This window comes from Prionailurus viverrinus, chromosome X (assembly GCF_022837055.1).
Source record: "Prionailurus viverrinus isolate Anna chromosome X, UM_Priviv_1.0, whole genome shotgun sequence".
Taxonomy (NCBI): domain Eukaryota; kingdom Metazoa; phylum Chordata; class Mammalia; order Carnivora; family Felidae; genus Prionailurus; species Prionailurus viverrinus.
Genome location: NC_062579.1, coordinates 90,927,540 through 90,950,180, shown reverse-complemented (window position 1 = coordinate 90,950,180; position 22,641 = coordinate 90,927,540). Strand labels below are relative to the sequence as shown.

Genomic DNA, 22,641 nt, shown 5'->3' with positions numbered 1-22,641 from the left:
CCGCACAGGGTCCCCTCTCTCGGGGCTGACTGCCAGCCTCCACACCTGGGTCTCGTGCGACCGTCGGCACAAGACAGGGTGTCTCCATACATCCTGTCGGGCAGCGGCAAGGGAACGGGCTAGAATTGGAAGAGGTGGGGAAGAAGACACTGACCGCCCTTCTCACCTTTAGCAAGTTGGGTGTCAGTCCGTTCCAGAGCGCCAGGACCCCTCGGGCCTTGACTATCTGCCGGAAGCAGTCCACCGCTCCTGAGAAATGGACGTCCACTCCTCCACGGTGCGGAAGGCACGGGCTCTGAGCCTGGCGGGAAATCAAGAAGATGGGATGAGGTGACGCAGTCACGGGAAATAAATGTTCTAGCCAGAGAAGCCAGCGTCTCCAGTCCGGGCCCCGGTTGCTATGCTCCTGGCCGAGAGGCTGGCCAAGAACGGCTGTCACAGGCCTCCCGTTCCATGGGCTCAGGATGAACATCAACACTCAGTAAAGTCACGACGCCCCGTTCACATTTTTGCGGCTTGTTTTGCTCGGAAGGAAGCCACCATTCAGGACAAAGGAAACGTCATACTTAACGTGGCTTCCCTACCTGTGCCCTCTGGACGTGATTAACATTCTGCCAGGCCCTTTACCTTTAAATGCCTCCCTCTTCTGGCTCCCTGTCTTTTTTTTTTTTCTTTATGTTTATTTTTGAGAGAGAGAGAGAGAGAGAGAGGCCAGAATCCGAAGCAGTCAGCACAGAGCCCGATGCGGGGCTCGAACCCACGAGCTGTGAGGTCGTGACCTGAGCCGAAGTTGGACGCTCAACTGACTGAGCCACCCAGGCGCCCCTCCGTCTCCCTGTCTTAACTGAGGCCTCCCTTGTGAAGCTCTCAGGTGTGGGCCGCTCGTTTCTCCACGTCACAGACGTCCCCGGTTGAGGAGCAGATCCGTCTCGCCGTCCCCGGACCCTGACTCCTTGGCTCTAAGGCCACAAGTTCTCGGCCGGGGCTCGTGTCACTGAACCACACTCCTTGCTGCTGCTCCCGTCTCTTGACCTCCTGAAGGTCTGCCATGTTCACTGAAGACCGTGCCCCCTGGGGGCTCCCCCTCTTCCAGATGCCACGCCATCTCAGGGAACTTCGGCATCCGCGTAAGACAACCCCTCCCGCACCCAGTTTCTGGACCTCGACTTCGGCCATCCTTACTTTTACACCACTTTTGGCCACGTTCACGGACTTCATCACTACTCCGAGGACTGTCCGGGCCGATCACCAAAATGCTCCCTCCCTGAAAGTCACATTTTTGTCCTTTAGTAAAACAGTTTCAGGGACCAGATGAAAGGACTTCTCAGTATACCATCTGCATACGCACGTGACAGCTCTGGGCCACCGTGAGGGGGGACGGCCCCTTACAGCTGGCGTTCAGAAATGGTGTCAGGGTCACACTGAGCGTCGCGCATACTTTGGTTTGTTTCCGCAATGTCTAGTTGAGGCTAGCATGGCATTCTCGTGAAGCGCAATCCAGACCTGCCAGGCGGGAGGGGCGCGCCCCGCTGGCTCGGCCAGAAGAGCACGTGCCTCTTGATCTCAGGGTCATGAGTTCGAGCCCCAACTTGGCTGTAGGGATTACTTAAAAATAAATAAGCAAATAGATAAACACACAACAAAAACGATCTTCCACGCGGGCGAGGCAATAGAGTCTCACAGTCAGAAGAGCAGAATCTCTGGAGTCAGACAAGTCAGGTTCTATCCCGGCTGCCTCACCTGCTGGCCATGTGACCCTGGGCACTTACCTAGCCCCCCCGAGCCTTGGTTTCCTTATTCATAGTACCCACTTCATGGGACTTTCGTGAGAATTAAACGAGGGGTGCATGGAAGGCACTCAGCAGCGTCCTGCACATGGGAAGGGTCGATAAATATGGGGCCAGCGTTGCTGTTTACTATTACATAGAAAGTTCGCTTCAGGGCGCCTGGGTGGCTCGGTGGGTGAAGCGTCTGACTCTCGCTTTCGCTCAGGTCATGATCTCGCGGTTCACGGGTTTGAGCCCTGTGCTGGGCTTTGTGCTGTCAGCGCGGAGCCTGCTTTGGCTGCTCTCTCTCTCTCCCTCTCTCCCTCTCAACCTGTCTCTGCCCCTTCCCCGCTCATGCTGCCTCTCTCTCTCTCTCTCAAAAATAAACATTAAAAAAAGAAAAAAACGTTCTCTTTTTTTTTTTTAATTTTTTTTTCAACGTTTATTTATTTTTGGGACAGAGAGAGACAGAGCATGAACGGGGCAGGGGTAGAGAGAGAGGGAGACACAGAATCGGAAACAGGCTCCAGGCTCCGAGCCATCAGCCCGGAGCCCGACGCGGGGCTCGAACTCACGGACCGCGAGATCGTGACCTGGCTGAAGTCGGACGCTTAACCGACTGTGCCACCCAGGCGCCCCGAAAAAAACGTTCTCTTAAGGAAAAAAGACAACAACTCCTTCCTCCGTAGAGCTTCGTGTGACCATCAGCACCGTCAGGACACAGAAGTGCCCCTCTGCCCCCGCGATGCTCTTGCGCTGCCCCTTTCCCGTCAGGGCGTCCCCGATTCCCAGTCCTGGGCGGCCGCCAATCTTTCCTCTGGCCTTCTAGGTTTGCCTTTTGAGCATGTCACACACATGGAAGCGTACAGCCGGTGACCCTTCGAGACGGGCTTCTTCCACTGGCCCGGATGCTTCCGCGATACATCCCTGTTCCGGTGTTCCTCGGTAGTTTGTTCTTTTTATTGCTGAGTCGTGTTCCGTTGTGCGGCCCCGCCACAGGGTTTACCCACTCGTCTGTTAACGGACGTCCCTTTCCCTTTTCATTTGTACTTTTTTTGCAAGTTTATTTATTGCGTATGAGAGAGAGAGAGAGAGCACGCAGAGGAGGGCAAACACAGGGAGAGAGATTCCCAAGCAGACTTTGCACCATCAGTGTGAACCCTGATGCAGGGTTTGAACCCATGACCTCGCGTGATATCATGAAGCGTGATATGACCTGAGCCAAACTCTAGAGTCGGACACTTCACCGACCGAGCCACCCAGGCGTCCCTTATTTCTTTTCTTATTTGTCTGTTCCTCTCAACTAGAATTTTAGTTCTGGGGCAAAGGGGATTTTTGCCTGTTTGGTTCACGATGGTATCTTCTGTATCCTTGACACAGAGCAAATGTTCAAGAAATATTTGAATAAATGAATATATTCACTTAGGGCCTCCTCACTGCCAAATTCAGTAGGATTTTTAAAAATATCTTTTTAAGTTTATTTTGAGAGAGAGAGAGAGAGAGAGAGAGAGAGGGAGGGCGAGCTGGGGAAGGGCAGAGAGAGAATCCTAAGCAGGTTCCTCGAAGCGTGGAGCTCAAGAACCATGAGCTCATGACCTGAGCTGAAACCAAGAGTCAAACACTTAACTGACTGAGCCACCCGGGCACCCTTGGTATTTTCTTATCGGATTTTGGAGCAGTATGTGGCATTAATAACCAGTAACGTTTTGCCCTCCTCAATTTATACGACTTCTCTAGGAAATTCTACCATAGCCATGGCTTTAAACGCCATCTACAGCTATATGACTTTCAAATTTTTCTCTTTGGCTCTGACCTCCCAGCCTGAGCTCCCAAACCAAGCACTCAGCTGCCTACTGGACGTCTCCACCTGGACAGCACACAGGTTTTCAAAACTTGACACTCTTAGAACCCATTATTGCCTTTCACCTTGACCACATGAAATTTATCTTCTTTTTTTAAGTTTATTTATTTATTTTGACAGAGAGAGAGAGAGAGACAGAGGTTGAGCACAGGGGAGGGGCAGAGAGAGAGGGAGAGAGAACATTCTAAGCAGGCTCCGCACACGGTCAGGGCAGAGCCCAAAACGTGGGGCTTCATTTTCACCAACCGTGAGATCATGACCTGAGCCAAACTCAAGAGTCCGACACTCAACTGCCCGAACCACTCGGCCACTCTTGTATTTCTTTTTCGTTTTTTTAAATTTATTTTTGAGAGAGAGAGAGAGAGAGAGAGAGAGAACAAGCATGCTAGTGGGGGAGGGGCAGAGAGGGAGAGAGGGAGACAGAGGGTCCAAAGCAGGCTCTGTGCTGACAGCAGGCAGCCTGATGTGGGGCTCAAACTCATGAACCGCAAGACCATTACCTGAGCCAAAGTCAGATGCTTAACTGACTGAACCACCCAGGCACCCGGCCTCTTCTGTATTTCTTAACTCCGTGAATGTCACCACCATTCAACCTGCTGCCCCAAGTCAGGAACCTGGGATTCCTGGGAAATCCAAGCTCCTTAGAATGACGTACAAGGCCCTTAAATAAGAATTTTCCTGGCATTAAAAGCATCATTCACCCCCTGCACTCCTTGGCAATATTTCTGTGCTATTAGCTCTCATTATCCCCTCTGAAGACTTTTCATTTATTCAGATGCTTATTTCATACCCACTAGGTGCCAGGTGCTGAGGATACAGCAGTGAACAAACAGATGAAAGTCCCTGTTCCCACAGAGCTGAAATTCTAGTTGGGGGAGAGGAATAGACAAAGAAGGTAAATAATTATGCCAAATATTAAAAGGCACGGGATGCTCTGAAGAAAATAGGGGCAGGGAAAAGATACAGGGAGTGCCTAGAGGGTGTTGAAGTCTTAGTTGGGTGGTCAAGGGAGACTCACCAAGCAAGACCTTTGAGGAAAGATCTGAAGGACTTGAATTGTGCAAAGGCCCTGGGGCAGGAGCATGCCTAGGGCGTTAGAGAGACAAAAAGGAGGCCAATGTGGTGAGAACGGAATGAACAAGACAGTAACAATGGCTGGTAGGCCATCGTAAGTATTTTGGCTTTTACTGAGTGAGCATGGGAGTCGCTGGGGGTTTCTCAATAGGAGAGTGACATAAAAATGTTTATGTTGAGAGGGGGGGAGTGGGAAAGGGCAGAGAGAGGGGGAGAGAATCCCAAGCAGGCTCCACACCGTCAATGCAGAGCCCGACGTGGGACCCGATCCCACGAACTGTGAGATCATGACCTGAGCCGAAACCAAGAGCTGGCCACACAAGTCTGGAGCTCAGGAGAGAGGGTCAGGGCTGGAGATAGAATTTGGGAGTCCTCAACACCTGGATGGTATTTAAAGCCAGGAGACCGGATGAGATCACTTAGGGCCCGAGTCCGGGGATACCCCCGCATTTAGAAGTCACGCAAAGAAGACCGAGAAGGGGCTGTCGGTGTTGAGAAGGGACAGCAGGCCAGGGTGGTGTCTCAGAAGCCAAGTGCAGGCAGTGAGCGAATCAGAGGGAGCCGAGAAGATGAGGCCTGAGTACCGACCGCTGGGTTTAGAGACGCGGAGGTCACTGCTTGCCTTAAGAAAAGAAGTTTCTGTTGGGTGGTAAGGGCCAAAGTCTGGTGGGCATCATTCAAGAGAGATGGGAAGAGAAAGACTGGAGACAGTGAATACAAACAACTCTTTCGCATGTCCGTTTTTCGGAGGGGGCTGTGCACTCCGTAGGGACTGGCCTTGTTCAGTTCTGTATCACATGGCCGGGGCTCGGTGAACGGTTTGCTGAACAAATGCCTGAAATGCTCAGGACGGGAGTGGTCTGGAGTTTTTAAAGCGTTTTGGCATAACGTTAGGCACGAGTTACAAAGACGGTGGCTAAAAAACTGTCCAATATGATATGGAGAAAACCAGGATCAACTTTCACGCGGTTTCATTTCTCCCTTTGCAACACTGTGTAGATAGTTCTATTTTGGTAAGCACACCCGTCGCGCATAATAATAGTCGTAGTCCTATTACTAATCCACAGGCATTTGTTGACCGCGTATGCACCTGTTTCAGGTGAGGAAACTGAGGCCTGGGGACAGGTTCAGTGATTTGATCAAGACCACACGGCTAGTCGATAAGACATTTTATTCTGTTTTCTGTTCGTTCGTTGTTTCGTGTTCTTCCCCCGGAGACCGTAATTCCTGATGGCTGAGACCACGTCTTACTCTCCTCTTTCCGCCATCCTCCATAAATCTCCGTAGAATGTACGAACAAATTACAGCCAGAGAAGCAGCGCTCAAACTCAAGTTAAATCACTGAAACAAACTACCAAGAAGGTCAGGCCTCGGGGACTGTAGATTTCTGTTGTCTCTGACCACAAAGCCTGGCCCTGTCTTGCTCTCCTTCTGGTTCCCAGATCTTCGTTACTCTGGGCCCCGATAACCCCGAATCCCCAAACCACAGACTCAGATCTGAAAGGGACTTTAAGATATTCTAGTCCAACGGAGGCGCCCGGCTGGCTCATTCAGTGGAACGTGTGACTCTTGATCTTGGGGTTGTGAGTTGGAGCCCCACCTTGGGTGTAGAGATGACTTAAAAATAAAATCTTCAGAAAATGATATTCCGGGGCGCCTGGGTGGCTCGATTGGTTAAGCGTCTGACTCCTGATCTTGGCTCACGTCATGATCTCGCGGTTCGTGAGATCGAGCCCCGCATCGGGCTCTGCGCTGTCAATGCTTGGGATTCTCTCTCCCCCCCTCTCTCTGCCCTCCCCAAATAAATAAATAAACTTAAAAAAAAATGATATTCCTCTCCAATGACTTCATTTGACAGATGAAAACTCAAGATCTTGAACGGAAGAGTGACCGGGACGAAAGCCAGGTGCTCTGCCTCCTGGGTCACTGCGGCCTGCCCTCCAGGACCTGCCTCCCAGGGACTCCCTGACCTTGGCCTCTAAGTTCCAAGACATGGGGGCACCTGGGCGGCTCAGTCGGCTCAGCGTCCGACTTCGGCTCAGGTCATGATCTCGTGGCTTGTGGGTTTGAGCCCCGCATCAGGCTCGAAGCTGTCTCGTGGAGCCCGCTTTGGATCCTCTGTCCCCCTCTCTCTGCCCCTGCCCTGCTCGCGCTCTCTCTCAAAAATAAATAAAGCATTAAGTTCCAAGACATAAAATGACAAGTGTGCTGCACCCAACATGTGCCTCACTTGTGTCCTTGCAGGACACCCCACCCCGCTCCTTGTCGCACCCCCCCTGGCGATGGCAGCAGTCCTCTATGTCATTAGACTTTAGCCTCTCTCGTGAACCCCCCACCACAAGGGCGTATAATACACAATACAGAAAAACGTCACTAATTCCGACGTGTTATGTGTGTGTGGCGGGCGGGGGGGGGGGAGGAGTGGGGGGGGTTCGTTTAAATTAGTGACACCTATGGGGCGCCTGGGTGGCGCAGTCGGTTAAGCGTCCGACTTCAGCCAGGTCACGATCTCGCGGTCGGGGAGTTCGAGCCCCGCGTCGGGCTCTGGGCTGATGGGTCAGAGCCTGGAGCCTGTTTCCGATTCTGTGTCTCCCTCTCTCTCTGCCCCTCCCCCGTTCATGCTCTGTCTCTCTCTGTCCCCAAAATAAATAAAATTGAAAAAAAAAATTTAAATTAGTGACACCTAAATTATGAAATTTTAGAAGGATGTTCTGTTTTATTATATATGACTGAAAGTAGGTTAACGAAGGACAGCCTAGTAGAGAAACTTTCCGGGCCCTACAGTCGCAGACAGCTGAGCCGTTTGGGGAAGTCCAAGTGGGGCACAAAGGTCACGTGCATGGGTTTTACCGTCACACAAACCTGGATTCCAACCCTTCTCTCTGCCGGTCACCAGCTGTGTGATCGCAAGCAAGTTCCTTAATTTCTCTGAACTTCAATTTCCTCATTTCAAAAACGGGATTTATTTATTTTTTTTTAAGTTTATTTGGGGGGAGACAGAGAGAGTGTGAGTGTGAGCAGGGGAGGGGCAGAGAGAGAGAGAGGGAGAATCCCAAGCAGTCTTTGCGTTGTCAACGCGGAACCCAACACGGGGCTCGAATCCACAAGATTTGTGGGATCACGACCTGAGCCGAGATCAAGAGCCAGGCACTTAACGGACTGCACCACCCGGGCGCCCTGTGCTATTTATATTATTATTTTCCTTACCGAGTCCTGGGTTGTTGTTAGTATAATTTGAATGCCATGCAAATTAATAAGGTTCCATAGTTCTTCATTTTATATGAGACATCGTTGTCTCTTTCCTCATTAATCCAGCCTGATCAACTTTTTAAAAAAGATTTTATTGTTTTTTAAAGTTTATTTATTTATTTTGAGAGAGAGAGAGAGAGAGAGAGAGAGAGAGTCAGTCCCAGGCAGGTTCCACACTGCCAGAAAAGAGCCCCATGAGGGGCTTGAACCCACAGATCATGAGATTGTGACACGAGCTGAAGTCTGATGCTTAACCGACGGAGCCACCCAGGCGCCCCAGAGATTTTAAGTAATCTCTACATCCAACGTCGCTAGGGCACCTGGGTGGCTCCGTCGGTGGAGCGTCCGACTTCAGCTCAGGTCACGATCTCATAGTTCGTGAGTTCAGGCCCCACACTGGGCTCTGTGCTGTCAGGGAAGAGCCTGCTTCGGGTCCCCTGTCTCCCTGTCTCTCCATCCCTCCCCCGCTTGTGCTCTCTTTCTCTCTCAAAAATAAACGTTAAAAAAAAAAAAAAAAAGGACTCTTGCTAGATACTAAAAGACTCCTTTCCCCGGGGGTGCCTGGGTGGCTTCGTCGGTTGAGCATCTGACTCCTGATTTCGGCTCAGGTCAAGATCTCACAGGTTTGTGAGACTGAGCCCCGCAGTGGGCTCTGGGCTGACAGCACGGAGCCTGCTTGGGATTCTGTCTGTCCCTCCCCCACTTGTGCTCTCTCTCAAAATAAATAAATGAACTTAATTTAAAAAATTGTAAATTCCCTAATTGGAACTGTTTCCCAGCTCCTTCTTCCCTCTCTCTCTTCTTTTCTTAAACTTTACCTCTCTCTTTTTTTTTTTTTGAGGATAAAAAAAAATATATTTATTTATTTAAGTAATCTCTACGCCCAATGTGGGACTTGAACTCACAACCCTGAGATCAAGAGTCATATGCTGTGGGGCGCCTGGGTGGCTCTGTCAGTTGAGCGTCCGCCTTCGGCTCAGGTCATGATCTCGTGGTCCGTGAGTTCAAGCCCCGCATCGGGCTCTGTACTGACAGCTCAGAGCCTGGAGCCTGTTCCAGATTCTGTGTCTCCCTCTCTCTCTGACCCTCCCCCGTTCATGCTCTGTCTCTCTCTCTCTCTCTCTGTCAAAAATAAATAAACATTTAAAAAATTAAAAAAAAAAAAAAGAGTCGTATGCTCTCCTGACTGAGCCAGCCAGGCACCCCTACCTGTCTTTTTAAAAAACTTTGGGGGCGCCTGGGTGGCTCAGTTGGTTAAGCATCCGACTCTTGATTTAGACTCAGCTCATGATCTCATGGTCATGGGATCAAGTCCTGAGTCGGGCTCAGTGCTGAGCATGGAGCCTGCTTGGGATTCTCCCTCTCTCTCTCTCTCTGTCTGTCTCAAAAATAAATAAACATTAAAAAAACCCACAAACTTGTATTGTAGAGGTGCCTGGCTGGCTCAGTCAGTGAGCATATGGGATCTTGATTTCAGGGTGAGGAGTTGGAGCCCCACGTTGGGCCTCGAGCTTACTTAAACACACACACACACACACACACACACAGACACACCCATCTCTGCCACTGTTCAGGCTGCTGCTTTCGCCTGCAGAGACCTCCCCCTCCCCCGCTTTACTGCCAGGTAAACTCCCGGTGACCCTTCAGGACCCAGCTGAAATGCGTCCTCTCCGGCACCTTCCCAGGTGCCAACCCACCTCCCTCACCTCCCCCTCCAATATATGACCCTCTGGAGACTGTAAAAAGATCAGTGCTTGCAGGAGTTTGGGGGGGTGGCAATGAATAGGCAGAGCCCAGAGGATTTTTAGGGTAGTGCAAATACTCTGGATACTATAATGATACATCATTATACATTTGTCCAAACCCATAGGATGTACAACAGCAAGAGTGAACCCTAAGGTAAAGTCCAAACTTTGGGTGATTATGATGTGCCCGCAGAGTTCCATCGATTGTAACAAGTGTATCATTCAGGTGGGGGTGGTGAGAATGGGAGAGATGGGCATGTGTGGGGGCGGGGGACGTGTGGGAAATCTCTGTACCTTTCTTTCAACTTTGCTCTGAACCTAAGACTGCTCTAAAAAAATAAATTCTTGGTTTAAAAAAAAGAATATTTAAATGAGGTGCCTGGGTGGCTCAGTCAGTTGAGCGGCCCGACTCTTGATTTCAGCTCAGATCGTGATCCCTGGGTCATGGCATTGAGCCCCGGGTCGGACTCTGCACTGAGCGTGGGGTCTGCTTAAGATTCTCACTCTGTCTCTTGGGGCGCCTGGGTGGCTCAGTCGGTTGAGCGTCTGACTTCGGCTCAGGTCATGATCTCGAGGTTCGTGAGTTCAAGCCCCGCGTCGGGCTCTGTACTGACAGATTAGAGCCTGGAACCTGCTTCAGATTCTGTGTCTCCCTCTCTCTCCGACGCTCCCCTATTCATGCTCTGTCTCCCTCTGTCTCAAAAATAAATGTTAAAAAAAAAAAACTTAAAAAAAAAAAGATTCTCACTCTCCCTCTGCCTCTTGCCCCTGCTCACGCACACACTCTCTCTCTCTCTCAAATAAAATTTTAAAAAAATTATAAAAAAGAGGGGCGCCTGGGTGGCTCAGTCGGTTAAGCGTCCAACTCTTGATTTCGGTTCAGGTCATGATGTCACGGTTTGTGAGTCTGAGCCCCATGTGGGGCTCTGTGCTAACAGTGTGGAGCCTGCCTGGGATTCTCTCGCTCTCGCTCTCGCTCTCGCTCTCTCACTCTGTCTGCCCCTCCCCCACGTGTGCGAGGGCCCTCTCTGTTTCTCTCTCTCAAAAATAAATAAATCAACTTTTTAAAAAAAATTTTTTTTTCAACGTTTTTATTTATTTTTGGGACAGAGAGAGACAGAGCATGAACGGGGGAGGGGCAGAGAGAGAGGGAGACACGGAATGGGAAACAGGCTCCAGGCTCTGAGCCATCAGCCCAGAGCCGGACGCGGGCCTCGAACTCCCGGACCGCGAGATCATGACCTGGCTGAAGTCGGACACTTAACCGACTGCGCCACCCAGGCGCCCCAATAAATCAACTTTTAAAAAAACTATAAAAAAAGAGTACGTAAAAGGAGGGACAAAAGAAAGAAAAGAAAAAGAAGAAGAAGGGTCTTGTACTTGGAGCAAACGGGAGCTCAGAACCTTTGGCCTGTTACTGGAAACAACTTTTATCTTCCGTGGACACGTTAAGACACGACCTGAAGACCAAGCCGTCCGTCCCCACACCGTCTGAGGACGTATAGACGCGGAAGGCAGTCGTGGTAGGAAGCTTTTGTCTTCTGGCCCGTCTCTAATAACCGAGCGACAAAAGAAGCCCACCGTATGGGCGTAAAAGGACCTTCATGGTCCTGTGAACCGCGTGGCCCAGGTTGCTCTTGGCAGACCTTGACCCCCAAGGGCCGTCCACATACGGCTGGGGAACGCCCGGCTCTGCCGTGGGGAGGTCCGCACAGTGGGTGTGGGCAGCTGCCCTCATCACGGCCGCCGACAAGCTACCCTCCACCCCTACCCGCACGCCTCGCCTCTCAGCAGACCAGGGGGGCCACTAGCAGTCCAGAAAGCCCGAGGTAACGGGAATGGCGGGGAAGCCGGCAAAGGGGACCGCAGGTTAGTATTGCGCTTGGCAAGAGAGAAGAGAAACGGTGAGTTCCTGGGTGCGGGGTCGGGAGGTGGGGGTGGGGAAACCAGAGGTGCGGCTGGGCCCGACTCGCGGGGACTCGAGGAAGCGACTGAGATGTAGGGGGGTGGAGCCGGCTGAGGCCTTGGGAGCAGCGTCCGGAGCAGCAGTGGCCCCGAAGAGCCAAATTTAGCGTCACCCCGATGGGGCTGAGGGGAAAGATCAAGAAAGCAGTTTTTCGGAGGGCTGGGAGTATACAGATTTGTGCGTGCTGGCGCACGGTGGCCTCTAGGTAAATGCCTGTCAAGCTCACCCAACCCGATGAATCATTAACCCTCCTACCGTCCCCGCTCCCCATTCTCTCTCGAGATCGAGGGTCCTTTCCTTTGAGGTTTTGTGAGGCTAGCTGGCCCTTTTGTGTGTGTATGACAATCACAGAGCACACGGAAACACACCTGGACAGGCTTTTATAGCTCGAATCGGGCCTCCAACGCCACGCATAGATTCTGAAGAGATGCTTCAAGAACAATAACAAATAGCACCTCAGTTTTATTGAGGATCTGTCGCGTGCCCGGCTCTGTATCTGCATTAACCCAATTCTGTGTTCTCTGCGGGTGTATGAGGCAGGCACTACACTTATCCCCATGTTTTACGGACGAGGAAGACGAGGCTCAGAGCGGCCGCACGCCTTACGCAAGTTCACAGAGGGGTAAGGGGCAGGGCCGGCATCCAGACCCCACGCTCGGAATTTTTTTTTTTTAATTTTAATATTTGAGAGAGAGAGAGAGAGAGTGCGTGAGCAGGGGAGGGGCGGAGAGAGGGGGAGACGGAGGACCCCAAGCGAGCTCTGTGCTGACAGCAGACAGCCCAATGCGGGGCTCGAACTCTCAGACCACGAGGTCACGCCCTGAGCCGACGTCAGCTGCTTAACTGACTGAGCCACCCAGGTGCCCCCCAAAGCCCATACTCTTGACCACTGAGCGAGTCTGCCCATTACGGCTTTAAGAGGAACGTAGCTGTCAAAGCCAAACAAGCAACAGCTCCGTGGGGGGAGGGGGTGACCACCAGGGGTGTGTGCGTTTCCCAGCTGGCTGGAGGCCAGCAGAGGGGTCAGCAAGCTGTGGTCTTGGTCTCCTCCTGACAGCAGGGGCTGCGGTCTTTCCTGGCTGAGAGCAGGCCTTCTCTGGGACCTCTCTTTCTCTCTCCCCTACCTCCTTCTTCACCCCTGCTGTGGAGGTGGGGACCTCGCTCTCTCCCCTACCTCCTTCTTCACCCCTTTTGTGGAGGGGGGGGGGGTCAGCGCCTATCAGAGCTGCTGTTACTGTTGAGCTGGAGCTTAGAGAAGCCTGCTTAGCGCAGGGCGGCCATTTTGATTCCCAGAGTAAGCCAGCTCAGGTCAGAGGAAAAGGGCAGAGTGATTTTACAGGAGTGGAATTAGGCAGGCCCCTCCCTACTGCCTCCTCGCCTGCCTCTAGGGCCAGTCTTGTTTCCATGACCAACAACTGCCATCCCCAAAGTATTTAGGCCACTCTACACCTTTTGGGAAAACCCAGGGGAGAGTTCTTCCCCTATACCGGCACAACTGATGCTCAACCAAAGCCGTCTTGCCTAAGGGATGTCCGGACATCCACCTGGATCCGAAAAGTGTCTTCTTCTTCTTCTTCTTCTTTTTTTTTTTTTTGGCAGACTGCCAAGGTAATGCTACTGACTTAGGCAGAAGTTACTCCCCAAAGGGGCCAGACCCCAGAGTAAGCCGGCAGCCAGCCAGGAGCGGAAAATGGCAACAGAGTAAAGGCAACGTTCCCGTCCTCTCCCACTACCCGGAGAGCTTTAGAACTCAGCAGTGTTTGCACCACTGGATAGGTGAGGTGGCTCTACCGAGCTCTGTTCCAGCTCTGTTCCTGCTGGGAAGAGACGCTATGTCAAGCAAGGAGTGTTGAACTAGACAGAAGACCTGAAACCCTGCTCGCCTGTGCCTGCCTGGTCAGTTTGTGGCCCGCCAGAGGTCCTGGCTACTGAACCATCTGTGTTCCTCATTCCGATCTGCTGGCTTCAAGCCTTCCATTGTCAGGCTGCCAGGGACTAAAAGAGAGCCTTTGGGCAGCCCGGTTTTTCTAAAGACTCCCCTCCCCGCCCTTTTAACGTGAGTTAACCATTCCCTGGCCCAAACCACGCTCTTGTCTGTCCGTTTCTGAGCGTGTACGTTATTGTTTTTTTGTTTGTTGGTTTCAACTGCTCTGGCACTGAGACCGTGAGCTCCCAGTGGTCAAGGTCAGGTCTCCGCCCTCATCCTCTACTCCTGCCTCCAGGGCAAGGAACGGAAAGAAATGGACAGATTACCTGGTGTCTAGGCACAAGCGCCCCGTACTCCGTAGAGCATGGGCCGGAGGAAGGAGAGGCCTGCGTTCAATCCCAGCCCCACCACTTGCTGGCTGTGTGACTGTTGGGCAAGTAACTTACCCTCTCTGCGCCTCCTTTCCTCAGCTAGAAAACAGGACTAGTACCGGCACTTATTTCAAAGGGTCGATAAGGAGGATGGAGCGGGATAATAAACTGCCTCGTCCCTGCTGCATGACCAATAAATGGTAGTTCTTATCAGATTATAATTTATTAATCCCAGGCAAGACTCTCCTTTCATTCCCTCCTCCTGACCTACTTTTGTCCCCACCCTTGCCCCTGACAAAAGCCTCCCCCGTCACAAGAGAGCACAGATTGAGACCCCCCCGTTCGTTCACCTTGGGCCACAGTTACTGAAATCAACAAACTAACAAATCCAAATTCTCCGACGCTGGCCTTTCAGCATATTCACCTGACTTCAGATGGGAACAGCTGGGGAGGGACGGGCACAGGACTTGGAGCTCACCCCACGGCAGCTAAGGCTCAATTCTGTGCTCGCGGGCAGTGAGATCTCATAAGCCGGCCCTGAACTTCATTCATTTTTCAGCAAGTATCGAGTGCCTGCCACATGAGGCCACATGCGGTGGGGACACACAAATGTGTGAGCCCTACTTCCCGAAGGCAAAGAGCTTGCAGTCTCGAGGGGATGGAGGGGCTCGTGACACGGAAGGTTATAACACAAGGAAGCAGGTGACTTCGAGCCAGGAGAGAGCCATAAGGAGAGTTGAGCTATGGGGCATTCCGAAGGGGGAGACTCCCGCTGTGAGGGGACAGAAGGCTTGAGGAGGTGGCCCTGAGAGGGGGGAGGCAGAGACACAGACGTGGGAGAGGGTGGGGCATGTAGAGAAACGCTAAGGAAATTCAACTGGCTGGCTCAGAGGGCACATACAGACTAACGGCGTCATTTAAAAGGGATCACTTGGGGGGGGGACGCCTGGGTGGCTCAGTGGGTTGAGCGTCCGACTTGGGCTCAGGTCATGACCTCATGGTTCGTGGGTTTGAGCCTGGTATCAGGCTCTCTGCTGTCAGCACAGAGCCTGTTTGGAATTCTCTGTCTCCCTCTCCCTCTCTCTGACCCTCCCTTGCTTGATGGCACTCTCGCTCAAAAATAAACATTAAAAAAACGGGGGGGGGGGAGGTGTTACCCACTAAGCTCTTGAAACAAATAAGTATGCCCTCAGGGGTGGGGTGGGGGTGAAAATGAAAACATAGTATCTGCAATTGTTTTTTTTTTTTAATGTTTATTCTTGAGAGAGGGCGAGAGAAAGAGCGTGAGCAGGGGTGGGACAGAGAGAGAGAGAGAGAGAGAGAGAGAGAGACACAGAATCTGAAGCAGGCCCCAGGCTCTGAGCCGTCAGCACAGAACCCGACGTGGGGCTTGAACTCACGAACCGTGAGATCATGACCTGAGCCGAAGTCCTACGCTTAACCGACTGAGCCACCCAAGCAACCTTGGCTTCCAGTGCTTTCCAATCTGCAATTGTTGGTAAAGCACATTGTTAGTGAACTCTGCCTCTCCTGCCCCACAATCCCCTCCTCGTGAAACACCTCAGTTGAGCCTTCAAGAGGCAGGTAGATGGTCCAGGCAGAGGTGACAGGAATGTGAAATACATTTATTCATTCTCTAGGGGGCCCGGGGGGCGGGGACTAAGATCATTCTGACGGAACTGGAGGCTTGAATAGAGCAGAGGTTATAAAAAGGCAGGGCTTATTTAGCCCACGCAAGATTCAACAGTTTTTATTTGCCAACATTGGAACACTGGGAGATTTTGACATAAAAATATGGAGTGTAGCCTCCCCTGAAGAACTGGGCCCACGTTTCAAAATGGCATCCAACCCTTGGAGAAGGGGAACTCGCCTTGGCCTCCACTGGCTTCCTTTATTCCCTCCCACGACCCGTATTGAGATGCTAATCACGTTTTGTGAGCACAGAACCAGTTAGCTCTCCAAAATGCTTCGCAAGCCAAAAAGACTGTGATGGCTCAGAAAGCCTTTGAAAGCCGTCTTTAGTGGGTGAGTGTCTGTTATCTGGGTTTCCCTGTGTCGGTTTTTTTTTTTTTTTCTCCATGTTACTTCCAAGTTGCTGCTGGCATTTGATTTTGCAACTCCGAATATAGGACCTCTGTGCAATGCGGTGGCAAAGTGGGTACAGGCAGCAGGCCAGGCCAAGGGGCTCAACTTCAGCTTGTGTTCTCTACGGGCAATAAAGAAGGACAGAACACAGGCAGATCTTAAGGAAATGGGGCTGGCAGGAGCCAGGGGCTGGGCTGGGCTGGAGGGACTGAAATAAGTACTGACCCTGGAGACAAGCTACCTCTACCTGGTCTTTTTCTGTTGTTTTTTTTGAGGGGGGGGGGTGTACAAGTGAGCCAGGGAGAGAGAGAGGGAGAGAGAGAGGGAGAGGGAAGTAGGGCTTGTGGTTGTTTTTTTTTTGTTTTTTTTTTTTTTTTTTTTTTTTTTTTACCCAAAGCAGGGAGTGAACCGTGAGATCATGACCTGAGCGAAAGTCAGGTGCTTCACGACTGAGCCACTCCAGGCTACCTGGTCTTCAATCACAGCTCAGTTACTTGGGCAGGCTGCAGGACCTTTCTTTCTTTCTTTTTTTTTTTAAAGTTTATTTATTTTGAGAGAGAGAGAGAACACGCAGGGGAGGGGCAGAGAGAGAAGGGGACAGAGGATCTGAAGCAGGCTCTGTGCGGACAGCAGAGAGCCCAATGCGGAGCTTGAACTCATGAACTGAACCGTGAGATCATGACCGCAGCCAAAGTCGGACGCTTAACCAACTGAGCCACCCAGGTGCCCTGGGACCTTTCAGTGCCTCTGTTTTCTCATCTGTCAAATGGGCTTCATATGAACAGTACCCACCTCGTAGGGTCGTTGTTAAGGATGAAATGAGATAATGAGCATGAAGTTCGGTGCTTATGATCATTTTTAGATTAAACATTTTTTTTAATGTTTATTTTTGAGAGAGAGAGAGAGAGAGAGCGTGAGCAGGGGAGGGGCAGAGGGAGGAGATACAGAATCTGAAGCAGGCTCCAGGCCGTCAGCACAGAGCCCGACGCGGGGCTCGAACTCATGAGCTACGAGATCATGACCTGAGCCAATGTCAGCCGCCCAACCGACCGAGCCACCCAGGCGCCCTCCCATTTTTGGATTTAATCCTGGAGCCCAGTTAGAGGATTTACTGCCATAGCCTGGGCAGGAGCTGACAAGGTCCTAGGTTAGGGCAGGGACCGCGACAAAAAGACCAGGGTGGGAGCAGCAGGCATGAAGAACCAACTGGACTGAAGGTTGCCTGGGCGAGGGGAAGAGGAAGCGTGAGCAGCAACTTCTGGAATTCCAGTCTGGGTGACTGGGGGGTGGGGAGTGGTGGGACTGAAATGGAAAGCCCTGGGCACAAAGTTGCAGGGGAAGGAGAGGTCGGTGTGATACAGATTACATTAGAGGCGACAGTGTATACAGGTGATAACCACGCGCAGCGGGCAGGGAGGAGCGTGGGTCGGGGCTGAACCCGTGGAGTTGGGTGTGAGACCAAGGAGGACAGGGCTGTGCCGGGAGGGGACGGACCAAGTGACAGCGCGCGCCCCGTTTGGTAAAGGCAGCCTGAGGTGCTAAGCATCTCGGGTGGGTTCAGCGTCTCTGTTTGAACAGCCCGGGGCCTCTCTTCGCTCAGGGACCCTGTGTATTCTGCTCGGTCAGCTGTGCCACTCGGATACCACCTTTGTCCTTCAGTTTATGTACTTTCAGTTCAAATGCTGACCTGGCCCAATCCTGCTTGCCTTGTGAGCCTTGATGGGGTCAAAGTCCCCTGGGGTACAGAGCAACAGGCAGGCACTCGGTTTTATATTTGATGAAATGGAGACACCTAACATGGGCCGCGGGGGAGGGCGTCAGAGATTCTGGGCTGGGTGTGGGGTGGGGCGGGGGGGGGGCGACACCAAGCTGGTGCCCGGTGCCTCCCACCTGACCCTCTCAGAGGGCCCGCCAGGTTCCAAGGCTCCCATGTTCTCAGCTGCTCCCTCGAGTGTCAGGGCAGCCGGTCTCCCTCTCTCTTCCACATGCACCTGTCCAGAGAACCTTTTGCTTAGGACTCCGTCCCCGGCCTTTATTAAGGGCCCACAGATTAATTAGACGGCTTAGTCTCCGTCAATATCTTCCCTGTGCCACTTATTCCCTCAGTACACTCAGTGCTGCCTTGAAATACACATTTCAGGCCCACGTTCTGGGCCACGTGAGGGAGAATGAAGATGAAAAGGACAGGCTGTGCCTGCAAGAGCTTGAGCCATGATGCACTGAAGAGCGGCCAAGGCGATTTCAGGCGGCACACCGGGTGGGGGACACCTCCTGCCATTTGTGCACAGGGCTGACCCACCCCCCGCTTCCCACCGGAAACCACTGCATCAAAACATGCACACTCATAATTTATTTACCTCCCCATTCCCTAGCATGCCAGCCAGGAGCCAGGGCGAGAAAAAGAGAAAGGAGTAAAAATGAGTGGAAGCATGGTGAAGGAAGGGTTCAGCTGGTTAAACGAGACTTCTGATCATTCTCATTAATGTTCGAGAGCGTTCCAACCTGATAGGGCATTAGATGGGCAGACTGTGTGTGTGTGTGTGTGTGTGTGTGTGTATCTGGACAAAAGCATATTAGGAGAACGAGACATTCAGATAAAGTGGCCAGTCAGTGTGGGAGTTGAGAAAATTCCCCGCCCAGCTGGTTATCTAACAGACACCTGACGTGGATTCGCTTCCTGACAGGCAGCTCGAGGAGGAAAGCCAGCGGAATGCAAACATTGCCATTAAGTGTCCTCAGTTCAGGGCAGCCTGGCTCCCAGGCAAAGTCCCCTCGTTACAAATTCCACTGGCAAAACTGGCAGGCTCCCGCCGGGGGGGGGGGGGGGGGGGGGGTGCGCTGCTAGCGAAGCTTTGTCTTGGAGAATGTGGATCGTGTGCCTTGCAGGAAGAAACCCACCACAACAGAGTTTCGAGTTAGCCTGTTGTTTCTAGGCTCCCTACCCTCCAAACTGAAGGTGGATTTCAAGCAGGGATTAGGAGGTTGTTAACTGGACAGAGATCGCTACCTGCAAGGCTAAGATCCTGAGTGCCCAGAAATGCCCCGTTTACTGCAGCGACATCTAATGGCCAGAGGAAGCAATGCATGTTGCCATGGAACAGCAGCCTGTGGTTCTGTCTTGGGAGTGATTTTTTTTTTTTTAAGTAGGGCGGACCGGGTATTATTATGTTTATTAATGCCTGTAAAATAACACTTTGACCGCAACCCTAAGAATTCACTTCCTATATCTTTGGGTGATATTTATGATGTTATTCATAACTGGATGCTGATCATACTTTATGAAACCCATGCAATTACCTCTTTGGGATTTTTTTTTTTTTTTCCAATAACCATCATGACTTTGCGTATATTTTAAAGCTTCTTGTTGAAGCTCTGGGCATCTGTTATCAAGAAGGTTTCCATACCAGGGAAAAAGATAATCAGGTTTACCCCCGAATACCTACTTCTAGTGCATCTTACCCCGATTTATAGTATAAAAAAATACAAATAATTTTAAAAATAAAATAAACAAATAAATGAATAAATAAATAAACAAACAAACAAACTTAAGAGGGGGGGGCACCTGGGTGGCTCAGTTGGTTAAACATCTGACTCTTGGTTTCAGCTCAGGTCATGATCTCATAGTTTGTCAGTTCAAGCCCCACATAAGGCTCCTCTGGCCGTGTGGAGCCCACTTAGGATGCTCCCTCCCCGTCTTCCCCCCCCCCCGCCAACAATAAACAAACTAACAAACTTAAAAAAGCAAAAGAGCCTTACAATTATTTTTGTCGTGAGACCTGTAAGTCGATTTGTAGGAACAGAGCTGAAGGGTGTCATCACAGATGTGAAAAAAAATACAAAGGTTTTCACTGTAACGTTATCACCCGGAAAAATTAGAAATAGCCTAAATATTTTAAAACCAAGAAACTGTTATTTATGGCACAATGGAGGCAGAGATTGAAGCATGCAGCCACAGACCAAGGAATAAGCGACCAGAGGCTGGAAGAGACAAGGAAGGATCCACCCCAAAGCCTTCAAATGGGGCCTGGCCCTGGCATCAACCTGATATTAAAATTCTAGCCTCGAGAACTTTGCAAGAATAAATCATCATTAAAAAAAATATCTATGGCACATCCCCATGATGGAATATTTTTACATTTTATTTACTTTTGAGAGAGAGAGACAGAGAGCGAGAGCACAAGTGGGGGGCAGGGCAGAGAGAGGGAAATACAGAATCCAAAGCGGGCTCCAGGCTTTGAGCTGTCAGCACAGAGCCCGATGCGGGGCTCGAACCCATGAACCATGAGATCATGACCTGAGCCGAAGTTCGACGCTCAACCGACTGAGCCACCCAGGCGCTCCCATATAATGGGATATTATGTGAAAATTTAAAAAGGCATTTTCAATAGCTGATGGCCTGGGGCAATATCCATTATATAATAAGTGAACAAAGTAGGATATCAATTTTTATATGTGGTAGGGACACAAGTTTGTAAAAAAACCCAACTTTCCATATACATGTATCGTATACATTTATGCATACGCACACATGTATACATGTACACACACACAAACATGCAGGAAAACTATTAATCATAGTGCATAGGTGCTGGGTTTATAGGTAATTATTGTTTTCTTTTTTATACTTTTCTATATTTCCCAAATTTTCTTTTTTTTTAAGTTTATTCTGAGAGAGAGAGAGAGAGAGAGAGAGAGAGAGGCAGAGAGTGAGTGCGAGAGAATCCCAAACCATGAGATCGTGACCTGAGCCAAAGTTGGATGCTTAACCAACTGAACCACCCAGGCGCCCCTCCCAAATTTTCTATAATCCATGTGCATTATTATAGATAAACTAAGCTAAACTGATTTTGGTTCTTTCCAGTCTCCCTCATTGAGGCAGCTTTGAGGAAGAGAGGAAAGAAAAGTGGGCCTCATCTGGAGGCTTTGACAAGGACCTACAAAAGCAGAGTATGGGAACAGGGAGGTGACCTGGCTCGGGCCACTAGCCCTGAGGTTAGTAGCAGAAATGCCGGGAGGAGGGTGCGTGGGGTTGCACAGGATTTTCGTGAGTGGTCACGAGCGCCCTGGAGACCCGGCATCACTCAGGGTCAGTGTTCTTTGCAGCCCACGTCAAGGCGCCCCTTCGTACGCGACGCGCCCCCAACAGAACCCCTCACCTGCATGTTTCTCTTCACTGTGTCGAAAGGGAAGGAGAGGGTCTGGGTTACTGCAGCGGCCAGGCAGACATTGGCAAAGTTCTGGAGGAGAGAGAACCGATCTCGGGGTCCATTCCAGATTCTCTCCAGGTTCATGTAAACGAGAAGGGAGCCGGCAGAGAACGGGAGAGCACCTGGAAAACGAGGCCAGGAAGAGGCTGCTTCTGTCTCTGGCAACACTGGGCTTGTTAAAATCCCTCCCACCAGGGGCGCCTGGCTGGCTCGGTTGGTTAAGTGTCTGACTTTCAGCTCAGATGACGGAGGAGGATCTCAAGGTTCGTGCGTTCCAGCCCCATGTCGGGTTCGGTGCTGACAGCTCAGAGCCTGGAGCCTGCTTCGGATTCTGTGTCTCCCTCTCTCTCTGCCCCACTTGCGCTCGCTCTCTCTCTCTCTCTCTCTCAAAAATGAACATTAAAAAATTTTTTTTAAATAAATAAATAAAATCCCTCCCACCAGAGCAATAGGAAGGAACTTTTCTTGGGTGCTGATAATGTGCTACATTTTGATAGGGGCTGTGTTATTTGTCAAAACGCACGGGATGGTTCACTAAAGGTTTGCGCCCTTTACGTAAATTTTACGTTACGAGGAACCACAAACGAATATTGAACTCTAGATAATTATTACACAATGTTGAACGGGTTGAGGGGTGAAGTGCCTCGATGTTTGGAAATTACATGGAAATCATCAAAAATTATGGAAGATGGACTGGTGAATGGCCAGAGGGATGGACAGATAGATGATAAAGCAAAAAAGTTAATTGTAGCATCTGGATGGTTGGGTGTTAGAAATGTTTAAAAATAAAATCTTGGGGGGAAAAAAATCACTCCCATAAAGAAAAAGTCAGTGAGTGGCACTTAATCAGGTTTTGGAAGCGGTTAGGAGGGAGTGGTCTTCCAGAAACTTTGGGAGCTATCTTAAGTTTACAGAGGTACTACATTTCCTTCAAATGAGATTTAAAAGAGGGGATAGCATCAGTGGGGCTGCTTGCCTTTAGGAAGATGCAATAATATTTATTTAATAAACACATTAAACATGAAGCACCAACCCCGCATTTACCTTCATTCAGAAAATATTTGTGGACTTTATGTCATATGCTGGGCCCTGTGTCAGCTGCTGGGAATACAAAGAGGAGTAAACACAAAGAGTAGGCTAATTCCTAGAGATACTCACCCTCTAGTGGAGGGGACAGGCAGCGGATGTGTGCCATAATTGGGTGGGGCGGGGATGGGGGGGGTGGGCTATACAAAGTTCTTTAGGCACATGACGATCCTCGTAATTTTGCCTAGGGGGATCAGGAAGGATTTCACAGAAGAGAGAACTTTTCCACTGGGTCTTGACGATTGAGTAGGAGTTCGCCAGACATCGGGAGAGAGGACAGGCAGTCCGGGCAGAGGGAACAGCT

At 50.8% G+C, this 22,641-nt stretch overlaps 1 protein-coding gene and 1 long non-coding RNA gene across 4 annotated transcripts in view; one reads left to right on the top strand and one right to left on the bottom strand.

The window, feature by feature from the left end:
• Positions 1–22,641, bottom strand: part of SLC25A43 (solute carrier family 25 member 43) — a 33,553-nt gene that overhangs the window by 1,173 nt on the left and 9,739 nt on the right. For 2 of the 3 annotated variants that reach the window (XM_047843795.1, XM_047843797.1), the window contains exons 3-4: positions 21,201–21,373; positions 167–301 (exon numbers count right to left, since the gene is read on the bottom strand). In XM_047843795.1, the coding sequence (XP_047699751.1) occupies positions 167–301; positions 21,201–21,373 (308 nt within the window). Of the gene's footprint in view, positions 1–166; positions 302–15,351; positions 16,166–21,200; positions 21,374–22,641 lie in introns of those variants that run through there. The other variant, XM_047843796.1, reaches the window with a different exon arrangement.
• On the top strand, positions 10,225–21,637 carry LOC125157260 (uncharacterized). The gene is made up of 2 exons (XR_007148934.1): positions 10,225–10,270; positions 21,515–21,637. It is a non-coding gene; the product is annotated as an uncharacterized LOC125157260 (long non-coding RNA).